The sequence below is a fragment of the Salmo trutta genome, chromosome 24, assembly GCF_901001165.1.
Source record: "Salmo trutta chromosome 24, fSalTru1.1, whole genome shotgun sequence".
NCBI lineage: Eukaryota > Metazoa > Chordata > Actinopteri > Salmoniformes > Salmonidae > Salmo > Salmo trutta.
Genome location: NC_042980.1, coordinates 7308619 through 7326691, shown reverse-complemented (window position 1 = coordinate 7326691; position 18073 = coordinate 7308619). Strand labels below are relative to the sequence as shown.

Below are 18073 nucleotides of genomic sequence, written 5' to 3'. Positions count from 1 at the left end.
ACAGCAATCATCTATTGGAGGTCAATTATTTAGACTCTCAGCTGCCGGTACAGCATGGTTGGACATTTTATTGCACAAATATTACAATTCCTTAAAGTCTCCTTACAAACATTTTAAAGCTTTGTAAACAGTGAAGCAGCATCTCCCTAGTGTGTGTGTGTGTGTGTGTTTGAGGGGGTCTCCTACCAACGTTCCCTTCCCCATTTTATGTAGTCTTTTTCATCACCATAAGTATCATCAGCACTAGCATGTCTCAACAAGCAAGAGTATGTGAGGTGGCAGACCAACCAGTGACTTTATTGCTCGAGACTGAGGGAGAATTTCAATTGCATACTCCTCGCCTCCTTAAAACCCATTGGAAGAGGCCAGAGGGGAGGGACCTCTGGCTTTTTCATCAAATGGGTTTTGAGGAGAGAGGATGCAAGGAGTATGCAATTGAGATCTTCCCTGAGACAAACTTCAATGGGGCTCTACCAGATTGTCACAGATCTGTCATTGGCTGCTCTGAGCCTAACTCAAAGCTGTGGCTGTAGTAGATTGGTGAATTCGTTTTGTCAAGCCGTTTAGGACCTAACAACTGTCCTGTTCATTAGGGAACTGTAGCAAAAGGAATACAACGGAAAATGAAAATGAGCGTATTTTATTGGACAATTTCAGGCAGTCCCTCCCTGTTTTACAATTTCTTGTTTGGTGCCTAATGATCATGACCTGGGTACATTCAAAGACAAATCTGTCAACAAAAATAAATATATGAATCTGAGTTAGAAAAATGGGTGAAATCACGTCGGCATGTAAATACATTCTGTGTGACAATGATTATATTGATTGTGGTAATAGAGACGGTGTATAGCCTGGGAAAGTGGGATGCAACTTTCCATGGCCTTTAGACTACACACGCCCTTGGACTTGAGACACAACAGGTAACAAACATACACACCCAACCACGGTAAAATGTGCTCATACTTTGGCTTTAGGACACAGATGAGAGAAATGCAGGGTATAAGAGCGGAATAAAAAAATAAAATTATACACGTGCACACAAAATAAATGCTCTCATATACACAGCACACCATGTTAACCCAGTTCAGTCCATTGAGACTTCAGGCCATGTCCTCTCGGTCCTCTCGGTTTAGTAAATGTGGACATAGGGGGTTGAGTGAGGAGGTGGGTGGTTCCGGACAGAGGGACATTCAGTATTAGTCTGTACACTGGGGATGTGGGGTGGATAGGACCGCCATGTAGCCCAAGCAGCCAGTTGCGGTCCAAGTCGCCCCCTGTAGCGCCACATTTCCTACAATTCTCTGGTGCAGAGCAGCGCCACCCCCTGGTAGAGGAAGTGAGGCACACAGACTTCCTCTTTCCCAGCCAAGTAGTGCTTGGTAGGGGCATTCTGGGTGTCATTTACTGTGTCATATATACCTATGAAGAATTCTCATCATTGGAAAAAACAACGACATGAAGAAAATGGCACATTGCGCATTTTTGTGTGTTGAGCGCTTCAGCGATTAGGATCTCTCAAATTTCTCAAGGTTCTTTTCATAAGGTTGCGAGGCAGATGGAGAGGAGAGCCCAGTGCAAGGTCGGACACTCCACTTCCGTCCTACGTAGGCAGCCATTAGTGGACAAATAGGATAGGGTCGGAATTATGCTGGCAGGTCATCGTTAGGGAGTCGGTGCCGTGGTGCGATTGGCCTTCATCTTGTCCAGCCGCTTAGAGAGGTGGCTGTTGTTCGACTCAAGTTCGTCTATCTTATCCAGCGTTGACCGCAACTGCCATAAAGGAAGGAACAGAAGGCACAAAGATCAATCATTAACTTTAAATCGAAGACGCTATTATTCAAGATCAACAATGAATTAGTAACACTGTTCCAATGTTTTTGTAAAAAAAAAAACAATAAATGTTGTACCTTACAGCCCAATTCCCTTACTTCACCGTCTCCCAAATGTGTGTGTAACAGGGTTGGTTATGTTTCCGCTTGCCTCTAAAGAAATGTGTATTTAATGTTCAAGCACTTTTATTGGTTGGTTCCATTCCGTTGACAATAAGGCGTGTTATTGCCACCACTTGCAGATAGGGGGAGATCGCGACTGTCAGGTCTCCCCAGTATGAAAACGTGATGCAAGGGGTAGGTCACGTTCTGAATACTGTATTCTATTTTACAATGTGTACCAGTTTGCTGTACATTCCTGAATTATACATGTGTGGGTATATGGTACCTGTCAGGGATTAAGGGGCTTTCCGGGATGTGCTTTGGAATATGAGTGTGTTAGCTAGCATGCACCGATGTAATGGTTACATAAGCTCACTGCTAACAGTTTTCATGCTACAGATTTTACCATCGACAGCCATCAACATCATTAAGCCCTGCACAACTAACATGTTGTTTCCTATTTAAATCACAGATAATAAATAATGCTTAACTGGGACCATTGGCTGGGGTGATTTCTTTGAACTAAACAACGCAAGGAGAGTACAATTAACATCTGTTACATCAGAAGCAATGTTCTGAAGATTGTAGGCCCCTGACATCTGGTCTCTGCATAGCAGCTTGATTCAAGCCACATGACTGACAGCTGGGGGCCATACCTCTCTCTGCAGCTTGCGTTTCTCAGCCTTCAACTCGTCTTCCACTTTCTCGGCATTCTCTGACACACCCTTGTAGCGGGTCACCTGACCCTCGAGCCTGGTAACCTGCAGATTGGTGAGAATCTCAGCCAATAAGTCAAATTAATTAGTAACTACCTGTGATGATTATCGCTCTGCAATCAACCAGGTTAATGACAGTACACTTACATTCTGTTCCAAAGCGGTCACCTCCTGCTCTGATTTGACAAGTTTGAACTTCAGGTCACTAAGTTGCCTGCTAGCATCTCCTGCAAATGTGGGGGTGGGGGGGAGAAAACAAGATCTGATGTGCGGCATATGAATGCTATGGAAATAGCATTGTTAGGACTAACATTAATTTGTGTCTTGAGTTATTCATTTCATAGGTCACAACATTTCAGGTGTGTGTCAGATGCCAAGGAACCAAAAAGCCTGCATTGAGCTGTGGATCTTACTCTGCAGGTCTTGTATGTGGGGGTCTGTGCCGTTCTTCAGAACCTCACCCTCTGGGCTGGAGCCCTCAGTCCCGTTCCTCAGTTTCTTTTGCTCTACTTGGGCCTTCAGTTTCTTCACCTATAGGGAGGACCACATTCAGAACATAGTTAAAACATCTGTCTGTATGTAAGTGAGTGACTTCACAATTTAGTCCAGTCAACCATGCACCTCAGTTTATCGGCCTATCATTTCAACCAAGCATGATTTAATGTTAGTTAAACTCTACACAATTTAGCTGCAGCAAGTTCATTTTAGGTCCTACAGATTCAGATTGAGAAAAGTTGCAGCCGTATAAAAACAACAAGAAATAGCAGCAACACAAACGTAGCCAATTCAGTTGGGGAGTTCAGCTAACGTAACAGGTGACCCAGACAGACTATGGATGGATGTCCTTCCTCACCTGTCCTATCAAGTTCTCCCTCTCGTCAACCAGCTTCCTCAAGCGGATCTCTGAAAGAAACACAGGCAGATTCACTTCAGTATTACAGAAAATGTTGGACAACTGCTTACAGTACAGGATCAGTCTCACATTAAATGTACATTAAAAGTCTCACAGAACTTCTCACAATTATCGGTATAACTTTGAGTAAGTATCTACAAACCAATTATTACACAATTGCATTACGTTCACGCAAGAACAATCATAAGAACATCTTGTAAAACCAATGTTGACATACCAGGGGTGGGAGGAGCCAAGTACATGGACAGGGAGGGGCTGAGTCAGAGTGGGAGGAGTTTAGAGTCCCTTGATGCATGCAATGGAGCAGGTGTCCATTGGGAGAGGATATGTGAGGGGTGGGGCTATGGTTAGCATGCAGAAACTGTGGAGAGGACACTCAACCTCTAGGGCATTTTTATGCTAAACAGCGAATGGATGATGGAAGACAAACATAAGAGATTTGCTTGTGCGTCAATGACAGGCAGACACCACTACATATTATACTATAATGCGTAAGTACTACAGTTCCTTTCTCAAAGCTGGTAATGACTTACTTTATTCATTAAGGAAAACTGTCAAGGTATTTCCTTACAAAAAGTGCACATAAAGAAACATTTAGACCAGAGATTAACAAAGGAGTCATATTCTTACACTGTGTACGACTTGTCTAGCAGTCATATCATTATATGAATTCAGCAGACATGGCATACAGTGCCTTCGGAAAGTTTCAGACCCCTTGACTTTCTCCACATTTTATTATGTTATTCTAAAATTGATTTTTAAAAATGTTGCCCTCATCAAATCGACAAACAATACCCCATAATGACAAAGCGAAAATAGGTTTAGAAATTTTAGCAAATTAATGAAAAATAACAGTAATACCTTATTTACATAAGTATTCAGACCCTTCGCTATGATAATCGAAATTGAGCTCCGGTGCATCCTGTTTCGATTGATCATCCGTGAAATGCTACTACAACTTGTTTGGAGTCCACCTGTGGCAAATTCAATGATTGCACCTTATTTGGAACGGCACACACCTGTCTATATAAGGTCCCACAGTTGACAGCACATGTCAGAGTAAAAATCAAACCATGAGGTTGAAGGAATTGTCCGTAGAGCTCCAAAACAGGATTGTGTTTAGTCACAGATCTGGGGAAGGGTACCAAAAAATGTCTGCAGCATTGAAGGTTGCCAAGAACACAGTGGTCTCCATCATTCTTAAATGGAAGAAGTTTGGGACCACCAAGACCCTAGAGCTGGCCGCCTGGCCAAACTGAGCAATGGGGGAGAAGGGCCTTGGTCAGGGAGGTGACAAAGAACCCGATGGGCACTCTGGAGCTTGTCAGTGTTCCTCTATGGAGAACCTTCCAGAAGGACAACCATCTCTGCAGCACTCCACCAATCAGGCCTATATGGTGGAGTGGCCAGACGGAAGCCATTCCTCAGTAAAAAGGCACATGACAGCCAGCTTGGAGTTGCCAAAAGGCACCTAAAGACTCTCACACCATGAGAAACAAGATTCTCTGGTCTGATGAAACCAAGATTGAACTCTTTGGCCTGAATGCCAAGCACCACGTCTGGAGGAAACCTGACACCATCCATAGGGTTAAGCATGGTGGTGGCAGCGTCAGGCTGTGGGGATGTTTTTCAGCGGCAGGGACTGGGAGACTAGTGAGGATCGAGGGAAAGATGAACGGAGCAAAGTACAGAGAGATACTTTATGAGAACCTGCTCCAGAGCTCTCAGGACCTCAAACTGGGGCGAAGGTTCACCTTGCAACAGGACAACAACCCTAAGCACACAACCAGGAGCGGCTTCGGGACAAGTCTCTGAATGTCCTTGAGTGACCCAGCCAGAGCCCAGACTTGAACATCTCTGGAGAGACCAGAAAATACCTGTGCAGCGACTGATAGCGAAAATTACAAGATTATGATATAATGCTGTTATTGCATCAAATGGTTGTTTTCTGGAGTAGAATGGGGTTTTTGGAACACTCATCTGTACGTGGTCTTCTAAAATTGGGCCTCTGGGGCTAAATGCTTCCAGTAGATTTACAATGCCTTAGGTACATTCCATTCATGTGAGGGAGATGGCTATGGTTTGACTGGAAGGTACCAGGGAGAGATGGCTCGGGTATGGGTTTCTACACAATGAGAACAGTCTTTACAGCAGATACTGCCTGCAGTAAATTATTAGTATCGTTCATACAGATCCTAACCTTGTGACCCATTCCATACATCTGTTGTTTGTCATGAACATTCAGGATGTACTTTGCTATAAAATGCTGTGGATCAAATCTGCTCGTTGGACCTACGGGTGGGTCGTCGACCAGCTTCATTATTGCAATAATTAATCTATGTTATTAATACGTTTTTAATAAAGTAATATCCTGATTGGTGATTGATCTTGTCTCTCCTCATTATTGATTAGAATTTCCACGACACAGCGCTCCCCCATCCAACCTGACAGAGCTTGAGAGGATCTGCAGAGAAGAATGGGAGAAACTCCCCAAATACAGGTGTGCTAAGCTTGTAGCGTCATACCCAAGAATACTCAAGGCTGTAATCGCTGCCAAAGGTACTTCAACAAAGTACTGAGTAAAGGGTCTAAATACTTATGTAAATGTGATTTCAGTTTTTTATTTTAATACATTTGCAAACATTTCTGAAAAAAATGTTTTTGCTTTGTCATTATGGGGTATTGTATGTAGATTGAGGAGGGAAAAAAACAATTTAATCCATTTTAGAATAAGGCTGTAACGTAACAAAATGTGGAAAAAATAAAAGGGGTCTGAATGCTTTCCGAATGCACTGTATACTAAACACAATGCAATTTTACAGTTTGCACATACAGTAATAGCCCAGGGCTTGGATTTCACCTGACACAGCCTACATGGAATTGACTTGTAACAAGGAGATTGTTTCAGCCAATTATTTTATGGCATGAGAGACTTGAAACAATTCCATCTGTTAGTTTTTTTCTTCATCAAACGCTTTTTCCTACCTATACCACCAAAGCCAGTAAATATTTTTTAGTTCTGGGTAACATTTTGACATTGTGAAGATGAAAGGTATTACAATAAATGTGCAATTAATTGCTACAGTATTTGTTTCTCTTGGTAATTACACAATATATAGATGCTTTATCATGCATTTCGATGTAACACCGTCCTTTGAATAGATACAAAAAAATTAAAATAAAATAAAGTCATTCAAAATCAATCAATCAATATTATTACATTATATAGGTGCTTATATGAGAGTATGGGAAATGTACCCTGCCAGGGCCAATGTGTTCCAGGCAAGCAGTAACACACCTGATGGATCCAACTTATCAACTACTACAACTAGCTTTCTTAGTTGTATCAGTTGAGTTACTGCTTACTTGGGGGAAAAGTCTGCATGGTAAGATTACCCATCCCATCCCATTTTATAGTCAACTTCCCAAAGCACTTAAGCAAAAAAACATCTGGAAAACGCTAATGGTGCATTTCACATAGGAAAACGCATAATATAAAGGACAATAATACAGGGACATAAGCATAGTTCAAAGAAATAACAAAATAAATACATAATCCGCTGCAATATCGTCTACTCAACATCATTCTACCCATGTTGATCAACAGGATGTCATGCACATTAATATCTATTCAAGATAATATAGAACAAAATCTCAACAAAATTATAGAGGATTCTGCACAGCATTTCACCTAAAAAAAAATAGTGTAACCCTTTACACTCGTGGGAATTGGCCTTATATGGATAGGGATAAATTGAAAGGTTTCTTACAGAAGAAAAATGAAAATCATATGCATAACCATGGTAGCAATTGAAAATGAAAAGTTTGGAGATGGGACAATTATTAGACCAAAGGTGAGTACACAACTGTTCACCTGACAGTACTGAATCCTAACATTACCCAGATTTTATGTGCATTTTACATTTACTGTACTTTACGCCGCATTTGTTAACAAATTCAGTAGCATAAGACTATTCCTGGAGAATGTGGGGTAGGTGCAACATAAGACCAAAAAAATGACAAGGGTTTGAGTGAGAGGACTAACTGGTGTCTCCATTACTGCATGGTCAGAACTAGAAGCACAAGCATTTCACTACACTCGCATTAACATCTGCTAACCATGTGTATGTGACAAATAAAATTTGATTTGATTTGGCCATACACCTCTCCAAAGTGTGCACAGTTCCTAAGCAATTTCCAATGCACTTTTATGACACAAAGACGAGTCTTCAACTATAAGGTACTTTTTGGAGCTCTCCTAGCTATGCCGTTGAGGAACTAGAGCAAGCACACTTGTAGTTGTTTCATTTGGAACACAACACTTCATCCCCGCCATCACACAAGCTAAGTTATAAAATACAATCTTACAGTGTTAGGCTTTCACAAGGCAATTCAGAGAAACTTTGGTGCACGTAGAAAGGAGTCATGACTGAATTAAGGTGCGTGTGCCCTGGCAAATTTGCTTCACAATTAACATAAGCTCATTCTGTTCAGGACAGCCCAGGGTATAACGCCATGTCATCTTGCAACTGTACATCAAACATAGTGATCATAAACATTGACACTGTATATGACATGAGTTTTATGAATTTGAAGTTCAAATTTGGACTCGGGTGTTTGGCTTGCTTGTATGATACCAAAGCGTTAATAAACCTCAACGTCTCATCTTTCAAAATACATAGTCATCTTAATTTAGAGCTTTTCCCTCACTCAGACAACCAAAATGGTACAAAAGTTGCCCAATTACTGGGAGGAATGGGGGAAACTTCTTGTCACGCACCGTGCTCAAGTTCAGAACGGCTGTTCGTCAAACCCCATACAGCGCTGTGCAGCGCAGAGCCAGAGCTCTGACGTCATGTATAGCATGTTACTGTGCAGCCCAATTTAGGTGCTTATTAGTGCCCAATTCTGCCATTTTCAACCTGTATACGGGTACGAGTGTAAAGGGTTAATCGAAATGAGCTAAAATACCCACACACATCTCTCTGATTGCTTTGGAATTCATTTGAATTGAAGGTGGTTCGGCTGCAGCAGTTCAAACTCTGCAATTCCTATCATAAATATTTGCAGTTGTTCCTATTGAGGGCAGACCTAAACAAGGTCGTTCGTCAGTCCACTTTCCCCTTGCCTTTTCCTTTCTTACTGCCCTTTTTCGAGCCTGACCTAGATTGCTCCGTCACCCCCTGCTGAATATGTACTTCGACTACGCTCTCTTCTACCCTGCTTTGACCCATACGGGATTTTCCTCTTCCCCCTCTACTGGCAAAGCCCCTACCTCTGTTGCAATCTGCAGCCTCTCACTCTCACCTACACATTGTTGTTCAGTCACACACACTCCCTCTGCAATGTCTTTCTGTTCGTATATTACACAAATAAGTCATTAGTTGTTGTTCTTCATTGGCACTCTGATTTGTGCTTTTTCTTCATGGCTTCGGAGCTATTCTGGTGCACTATCTGACCCTTGTTCAAGTGGCTGCTTTGCCACTATTGTGCTAACTCCCTCTACTGTGCCCTGCGGTTTTCCTGTTGACTTGTCCCAGTCTTCCTCTTCCTTGATTGCCTTCTCTTTACCTGGCTCTACCTCCATTTTGTTGCCTTCCATCATTCTCACCTCCTGGCTGACCTCTTGGGATGTTACTGGAAACACATTTGCAGAAACCACCGAATCTAGGTCGTTAAAGTCAAACGATTGACCCTCATCGATATCATCGTCCCCCTCATCATTCCCCTGCTCACTGGGTCCAGGTACCTTGTTATCCTCCAGCTTGGCCTCAATGGGATCGTCTTGCTCTTCTGCTTCGGCCACCATAGTGCATAGTTTGCTTTCTTTGTAGCACTGTTCCCTAAAAAAGTCAATTGTCTCCGGAGTTTCTTTTACAGGGTCCTGTAGTCGTGTTTCTGTATCATTCAGCTTGGTCTCTGTGGAGATCCCTACATTTGAGGCCTTTTCTTCATCAAGTGTTACTGGCTCGTTGTTTTCATCTAAGTGCTTGTCAGCGACTGGACAACCAGGTAGATCCATCAACTGTTCAGGCTGTCTTATGGTCTCAGCAGCAGGGCAGTTGCTGTCGAGCGATGTGCCACAGTTCTCTCCTGATACATTTTTGCATTTATCTACATTTGCTGGCAATGCTATGGAAATATCTTTATGTACAAGAGCATTTTTACACTCATCTGGGCTCCCATTTTGTTCATCCTGACCTGCCACTGTGAGGTATTTTATGGCATTTTCAGTAACATGCTCTGGGTGAGTAATGACACCATCATTGGCGATAAGGTCTTCAGGTACCATGCTCTTCTCGAGCGCCGGTCTTTGAACTATGCGACTGTGAAAGTTAATTCCCTCTTCCTTTGTGTCTTGGATTGTTTGAGCCTCATCAACTGAGACCTTGATTGCATCTTCTTCTTTGATGTTGTTTGAATTCCCAGCAGTGGACTCTTTCAAGTCCAATGGACATTTCGGGTCAGCTGAAGAGTTCAGGCAGTCTACAAAGTTATCAGGGTTGGTTGTGTACCCTGACTCGTCTTTTTGGGTACCACTATTTGTTGTGGATTCTAATTTCTCTTTAGGGTTATCAGCACTGGTTATACAATTGGTTATACATTGCTGGTCAACAGGATCCACAATACCAATGTCACACTCATGGCATAATACTGATATCTGGCCTTCTGATTTCTGGGAAGGTTTTTGTTTGTCCTTTTTGACAACTTCCTCACTCTTGGCTTGGTCAGTCAGAGATACTTCTGGGGTTTCAATGGGAGGCTCCTCACTCTTAACCTCTACTCGGCCCTCTGCTAGTTGTTGTTCTTCCATCAGGGTCCCTCCCTCAGCTATGGTTTGTGCTTTACCTTTAGGGCTTTGGAGTTCTCGATTTGGTGAACTACCGGTCCCCTCCTCTAGAAGCTCCTGTGTCTCTATTGTGATAACGTCCTCCACTACTGGCTCCTTATCTGTTGAGATTGAGTCCACATCCTTTTCTGTTTTGCTCTTCTTATTGTCTCCCTGGTTTTCATCACCTTGTGTCTCTCCCTTCTTCTTGCCTTTCTTCTTCTTTTTGCCTCCTCGGGCCTGTGGCTGCATATCAGTGGCCTCTGGCAACACTTCAGCCTTTTTTGTTTTCTGAAGCTCAGGCTTTGATTCGACTGGGCTCTTAGTAGTATCAAGGTTTGTACTTTTGGGAATCTGTGTGCTATTTTTCATGGAGACTACACCCTTTTCTGTTGTGCTCTTCTTATAGTCTTCCTGATTTTCATCACCTTGTCTCTCTCCCTTCTTGCCTTTCTTCTTCTTCTTCTTGCCTCCTTGGGCCTGTGGCTGAGTGTCAGTTTTCTGAAGCTTAGGTTGAGGCTTACATTCTGATTTTATTGCGCTCTTACTAGTATCATGGTCAGTCCCTGGGCTAATCTGTGTGCCATTTTGTATGGTGTCCTCAATGGTTTCCCTAAGCTGAGGACATGAGTCTATACTTTTCACAACCTCTTTCCTCAATGCTATATTATCTTGTTCAGCTAATGCACCATATTCTGAGGTAGGCTCTTTTGTGTGATCACTACTCTTGGTGACTTTGGTCTCCATATCATCTGCCTTGTCATTTTTTATTCCCATTTCCCATTTGTTTGTGGCCTCTACTCTCCCTTGCATTGTCCCCTCTATGCCTGCTGGTTTGTATCCCTCCCCCTCTTCTGTAAGCTCTTCCTCAGGAACTGTTACAACCACAATTACCTCAGAATCGCAAACCGGTCCATGCTTGACCTCTACTACCGGTATGCCATTGTCAGAGTCTTTGTTGTCATTACTGCATTCAAGCTCAACCTCATCCCCCAATTTGGGCGAGCATGGCCGAGCCTCCATAGATGTTTCGGTTTCAGAAACACCAGCGAGGCTACAGGAAGTGGGCGAGGTCAGATGGTTCTCTTGAACCGCCTCATGTGTTTCCACTTGCTGCCTGGACATTCCTGGATCCACCATCTTATCTCCTCTACTTCCCAATTCCATATCCTGAGCTCTGCCTAAGAGATCATGAGGGGACAACGTAAGGGTGATACAGGCCAAACACTGTGGTCTGGTGTTTCAAGTATTGTCATTTTTCTGATGATCAAGATCTGTCAGTTGAAGCTGGGCCAATTACCGCAAAGCAGAATTTGTAAAGAATTTGGCCAAAATCTAACCAAAAAGGAAGAGAAGAAAGAAAGGGAAGAATAGGAGGAGATCACAAAAACAAAGCTCTTCAAAGTAGATGAATTGTCAAAGCAGAGTAGGTCAGAGGCACCTTTGGGCCTCAAACTTTGGCAAGCTGCAAATCTTTTAAACTCTGAAATGTCTGCTGTGGTGTTATATTGCTTTGGGGTCACGCTCACTTCCACAAATCAGACAGCCTTATGACCATTTCAAAATGAAACCACTGTGTAGGATACCAAAACAAGGGTGTTTACGCCATGTGCTTTAAATCATGGTTCAGATGGATTAATTCAAATCAATCAGGTGTAGGGGTTGCAATGGGTTGGGAGGAGAATCAGCAGTGAAAGCTTACAAGTTAGTCGCAGAAGTCCCCCAAAAATTGTGTCAGTCAACTAAACTCATGTTACGTATACAGGTTTGCATTAGATTGGTTGTGGGCATGATTTAAGTATTCAAGTTAGCTATAATTTGGCAAAGCTATGAGGTAAGCAAAAGATAACATATGGCGATATTTGTCCAGTAATGGTGCTTACCGAGCATGATGTTCCCCCCTTCCTTGGGTGATATCTGGGAGACCTGAGCCAATTGAGAAGCTGGCCTTTCAGTTACCACCTCCACCTTTTCCCCATTGGTGGTCAGGTCAGTTCCGAGGACAATTCCATGTTTCTGGGTAGGACATGAACACAGACTGATGATATGCTTTTGGGTCTCACAACAATAAATTATAGCTGCAATTGATAAACCCTGTTTCAGGGGCCACTGTTGCATATTCAGAGCTCCGACTCCCATGAGATGACAAAGTACCTTCAGAATATCTTTCAGCTGGACCAGCTCATCCCTGAGCTCATCTCGCTCATTTTTGACGGCGTCCAAATACTCCTTTTGTTGCTCTAAGGCCTGAGCAGTGCCCCCAGTGGTGAGGAGGAGGTGAAGAACAAAGGAGTGATATGGGTGAAGGAAGTGAAAGTGAGCATACAGAAAGTGAGGGTACAGTATATAGTTTCAAGTATTCATGCACTTGGCTAAAGTTAACTTCTCTGCATAAGTGAATAAGTGTATTTTAAGACCACAACACAGGTGCACATATCACAATTGTGTGTGGGGGTTTACACATGCATACACCAAATGTACTAACAAAGTGAATGGATCAGAGTTCACAGGGCATACCCCAATCTTTTTATCCTTCCACTCTACTGTTTCCTGCAGGTCAGATATTTCCCTAACAAAGCTGTCCTGCTTGAGACGCAACTGACAGATCTCCTGGACAGTAGAAAAGCAGAAGATGGAACAAATAGGAGAGAGGGAGAGTGTGCGGGAGAGGAGTGAAAACAGTAGAAGATCAGCATGCAAGTAAGGAGACCGGGAAATTCAGAAATAAGAAAACTGAAAGGTGGCAGTTGAGGTCGTTTTGGCTGATCTGACAAGCTTGGGGTATTCCTTGGAGGACTCACCGTTAGTAACTCCTCGCTCTGTTTTAGCGTTTCTTTCATCACGTTGAACTGGAACTGGAGCACGCCGTAGGCATGTTTCTCACGCTCAAAGTCCTGGGAGAGATGACAGAGGAGATGTTGGAAGTCACACTAGCTACATTAGTTGTGGATTAAATCAATTTGGATAAAGGGTGTTGTACACTATGAATTTAGGGATTTGTCGGCCATACAAATCCTTGGTCGGACCGCCTAAGCATTTTTTGTTGTTGTTGGATCGCCTAAATCCAAACAGCGTAATATATACACACTGAACAAAAATATAAACAACGCAACATGCAACAATTTCAAAGATTTTGCTGAGTTACATTTAATAAGGAAATTAGTCAATTTAAATAAATTCATTAGGCCCTAATCTATGGATTTCCCATGACTGAGCAGGGGTGTAGACATGGGTGGGCCTGGGAGGACATAGACCCACCCACTTGGGAGCTAGGCCGACTCACTGGGGAGCCAGGCACAGCCAATCGTTTTTCCCCACAAAAGGGCTTATTACAGACTCTTTGCTGCTATAACAGCCTCCAATCTTCTGTGAAGGCTTTCCACTAGATGTTAGAACATTGTTAAGGGGAATTGCTTCCCTTCAGCCACAAGAGTATTACTGAGGTCAGGCATTACACCACTTCAGCCGACGCTTGGCATTGCGCATGGTGATCCTAGGCTTGTGTGCAGCTGCTCGGACATGGAAACCCATTTCATGAAGCTTCCGACAAAGTTCTGATGCGGCTTCCAGAGTTAATTTGGAACTCTGTAGTGAGTGTTGCAACCAAGGACAGACAATTTTTACACGCTAGGCGGTCCTGTTCTGTGAGCTTGTGTGGCCTACTATCCTATGACGGTGCCACGTTGAAAATCACTGAGCTCTTCAGTAAGGCCATTCTACTGCCAGTGTTTGTCTATGGAAACTGTATGTCTGTGTGCTCGATGTTATACACCTGTCAGCAACAGGTGTAGCTGAAACATCCAAATCCACTAATTTGAAGGGGTGTCCACATACTTTTGTATCTGTGTGTATATAGTGCATTCGGAAAGTATTCAGACCCCTTCACTTTTTCCACATTTTGTTACAGCCGTATTCTAAAATGTGTTCAAGTTTTTTTCCCTTCAACCTACATACAAGTGTGTGAGTGTGTATAAAAAAAGGAAATATCACATTTACATAAGTATTCACACCCTTTACTCAGTACTTTGTTAAAGCACATTTGGCAGCGATTACAGCCTCAAGTCTTCTTGGGTATGACACTACAAGCTTGACAAACCTGTATTTGGGGAATTTCTCCCATTCTTCTCTGCAGATCCTCTAAAACTCTGTCAGGTCTCTCCAGAGATGTTCGATCGGGTTCAAGTCCGGGCTCTGGTTGGGCCACTTAAGGACATTGAGAATTGTCTCAAAGCCATTCCTGCGTTGTCTTGGCTGTGTGCTTAGGGTCGTTGTTCTGTTGGAAGGTGAACCTTCACCCCAGTCTGAGGTCCTGAAAGCTCTGAAGCAGGTTTTAATCAAGTATCTCTACTGTGCTCCATTCATCTTTCCCCTCGATCTTGACTAGGCTCCCAGTCCCTGCTGCTGAAAAACAACCTCACAGCATGATGCTGCCACCACCACGCTTCACTGTAGGGATGGATCAGACCAGATAATCTTGTTTCTCATGGTCTGAGAGTCTTTAGGTGCCTTTTGGCAAACTCCAAGCGGGCTACCATGTGACATGAGTGGCTTCCGTCTGGCCACTCTACCGTAAAAGCCTGATTGGTGCAGTGCTGCAGAGATTGTTGTCCTTCTGGAAGGTTCTGTCATCTCCACAGAGGAACTCTGGAGCTCTGTCAGAGTGAGCATCAGGTTCTTGGTCACCTCCCTGACCAAGGCCCTTCTCCCCCGATTGCTCAGTTTGGCCAGGCAGTCAGTTCTAGGAAGAATCTTGGTGGTTCGAAACTTCTTCCATTTAAGAATGATGGAGTCCACTGTGTTCTTGGGGACCTTCAAGTTCAATCTCGTGCTTCTCTCTGTGGGCTAACATGTCTTCTGTGCTCTGAGTCCTGGGGAGCTGCCCAGCAGTCTCGGGCTACTGCACAGCTTAGAGGGAACATTGGTTGCAGCTCCAACTTTTGCCCTCAGAACAGCCTTAATTCGTTAGGGCAGGGAATCTACAAGGTGTTGAAATCATTCCACAGGGATGTTGGTCCATGTTGACTCCAATGCGTCCCACAGTTGTGTCAAGTTGGCTGGATGTCTTTTGGATGGTAGACCATTCTTGAGACACACGGGAAACTGTTGAGCGTGAAAATCCCAGCAGCATTGCAGTTCTTGACACAAACCGGTGTGCCTGGCACCTACTACCATACTCCGTTCAAAGGCACTTAAATCTTTTGTCTTGCCCACTCACCCTCTGAATGGCACACATCCACAATCCATTTCTCAACTTAATTTTTTTTTTTTACCTGTCTCCATCTACACTGATTGAAGTGGATATAACAAGTGACATCAATAAGGGATCATAGCTTTCACCTGGATTCACTTGGTCAGTCTGTCATGGACAGAGCAAGTGTTCTTAATGTTCTGTATAATGCAGTATTTGGTTTTCGACAGGCTTAAATGGGACCCAGGTCATCCAAAAAGTTATATTTTTGACTCATCTGAAAAAAGAACATTCTTCTAAGAGTCTTGATGATCATCCAGGTGCTTCCAGGTACGTTTTGGCAAACTTGGGTCAAGTTTTTGGATGAGATGGGTCCCATTATGTCTGGTGAAAACCAAACACTGCATTTCACAGTAAGAGCCTCATACCAACGGTCAAGCATGGTGGTGGTAGTGTGATGGTTTGGGGATACTTTGCTGCCTCAGGACCTGGACAACTTGCCTTAATAAAAAGGAACCATGAATTCTGCAAGAGAATGTCCGGCCATCTGTCTGTGAGCTGAAGAGCAGCTGGGCATATATAAAAGTAATAAAAAAAACTTACAAAAAAAAAAAACTGTAGGAGGGTTTCAAATGTTTTGTTCAAGAAAAAAATTAATCCAACATGTCCGAGCAGGAATGCATGATAAAGATATGTTGATATGCAATACCTAAACCAGTGATTGGCATGAATTATATATATATATATATATATATATATATATATATATATATATATAAAAAATAAAGGGAACATTTAAACAACACATCCTAGATCTGAATGAAAGAAATAATCTTATTAAATACTTTTTTCTTTACATAGTTGAATGTGCTGACAACAAAATCACACAAAAATAAGCAATGGAAATCCAATGTATTAACCCATGGAGGTCTGGATTTGGAGTCACACTCAAAATGAAAGTGAAAAACCACACTACAGGCTGATCCAATTTTGATGTAATGTCCTTAAAACAAGTCAAAATGAGGCTCAGCAGTGTGTGTGTGGCCTCCACGTGCCTGTATGACCTCCCTACAATGCCTGGGCATGCTCCTGATGAGGTGGCGGATGGTCTTCTGAGGGATCTCCTCCCAGACTAAAGCATCCGCCAACTCCTGGACAGTCTGTGGTGCAACGTGGCGTTGGTGGATGGAGCGAGACATGATGTCCCAGATGTGCTCAATTGGATTCAGGTCTGGGGAACGGGCGGGCCAGTCCATAGCATCAATGCCTTCCTCTTGCAGGAACTGCTGACACACTCCAGCCACATGAGGTCTAGCATTGTCTTGCATTAGGAGGAACCCAGGGCCAACCGCACCAGCATATGGTCTCACAAGGGGTCTGAGGATCTCATCTCGGTACCTAATGGCAGTCAGGCTACCTCTGGCGAGCACATGGAGGGCTGTGCGGCCCCCCCAAAGAAATGCCACCCCACACCATGACTGACCCACCGCCAAACCGGTCATGCTGGAGGATGTTGCAGGCAGCAGAACGTTCTCCACGGCGTCTCCAGACTCTGTCACGTCTGTCACGTGCTCAGTGTGAACCTGCTTTCATCTGTGAAGAGCACAGGGCGCCAGTGGCGAATTTGTTCTCTGGCAAATGCCAAACGTCCTGCACGGTGTTGGGCTGTAAGCACAACCCCCACCTGTGGACGTCGGGCCCTCATACCACCCTCATGGAGTCTGTTTCTGACCGTTTGAGCAGACACATGCACATTTGTGGCCTGCTGGAGGTCATTTTGCAGGGCTCTGGCAGTGCTTCTCCTGCTCCTCCTTGCACAAAGGCGGAGGTAGTGGTCCTGCTGCTGGGTTGTTGCCCTCCTACGGCCTCCTCCACGTCCCCTGATGTACTGGCCTGTCTCCTGGTAGCGCCTCCATGCTCTGGACACTACGCTGACAGACACAGCAAACCTTCTTGCCACAGCTCGCATTGATGTGCCATCCTGGATGAGCTGCACTACCTGAGCCACTTGTGTGGGTTGTAGACTCCGTCTCATGCTACCACTAGAGTGAAAGCACCGCCAGCATTCAAAAGTGACCAAAACATCAGCCAGGAAGCATAGGAACTGAGAAGTGGTCTGTGGTCCCCACCTGCAGAACCACTCCTTTATTGGGGGTGTCTTGCTAATTGCCTATAATTTCCACCTGTTGTCTATTCCGTTTGCACAACAGCATGTGAAATTTATTGTCATTCAGTGTTGCTTCCTAAGTGGACAGTTTGATTTCACAGAAGTGTGATTGACTTGGAGTTACATTGTGTTGTTTAAGTGTTCTTTATTTTTTTGAGCAGTATATGTAAGTCGCTCTGGATAAGAGCGTCTGCTAAATGACTAAAATGTAAATGTATATAAATAAATAAATATATATAATGAGTCCATGATCCCACGGGAAATAGGCCTATGGATGTTTTTTCTTTTTAATGCTCCGGAGCTGAGAATATTGGTATATCCAGAGACCA

General features: G+C 43.6%; 1 protein-coding gene across 4 annotated transcripts in view; it reads right to left on the bottom strand.

Moving 5' to 3' along the window:
- Positions 1 to 52: 52 nt before the first annotated feature.
- Positions 53 to 18073, bottom strand: part of lrrfip1a (leucine rich repeat (in FLII) interacting protein 1a) — a 74198-nt gene continuing 56177 nt past the window's right edge. The window contains exons 7-15 of one of the 4 annotated variants that reach the window (XM_029710836.1): positions 13191 to 13283; positions 12907 to 12999; positions 12544 to 12636; positions 12273 to 12405; positions 3501 to 3550; positions 3061 to 3178; positions 2795 to 2874; positions 2588 to 2692; positions 53 to 1770 (exon numbers count right to left, since the gene is read on the bottom strand). In XM_029710836.1, coding sequence (XP_029566696.1) covers positions 1663 to 1770; positions 2588 to 2692; positions 2795 to 2874; positions 3061 to 3178; positions 3501 to 3550; positions 12273 to 12405; positions 12544 to 12636; positions 12907 to 12999; positions 13191 to 13283 — 873 coding nt within the window. In that variant the 3' untranslated portion in view covers positions 53 to 1662. Of the gene's footprint in view, positions 1771 to 2587; positions 2693 to 2794; positions 2875 to 3060; positions 3179 to 3500; positions 3551 to 8699; positions 11571 to 12272; positions 12406 to 12543; positions 12637 to 12906; positions 13000 to 13190; positions 13284 to 18073 lie in introns of those variants that run through there. The other 3 variants (XM_029710833.1, XM_029710834.1, XM_029710835.1) reach the window with 3 other exon arrangements.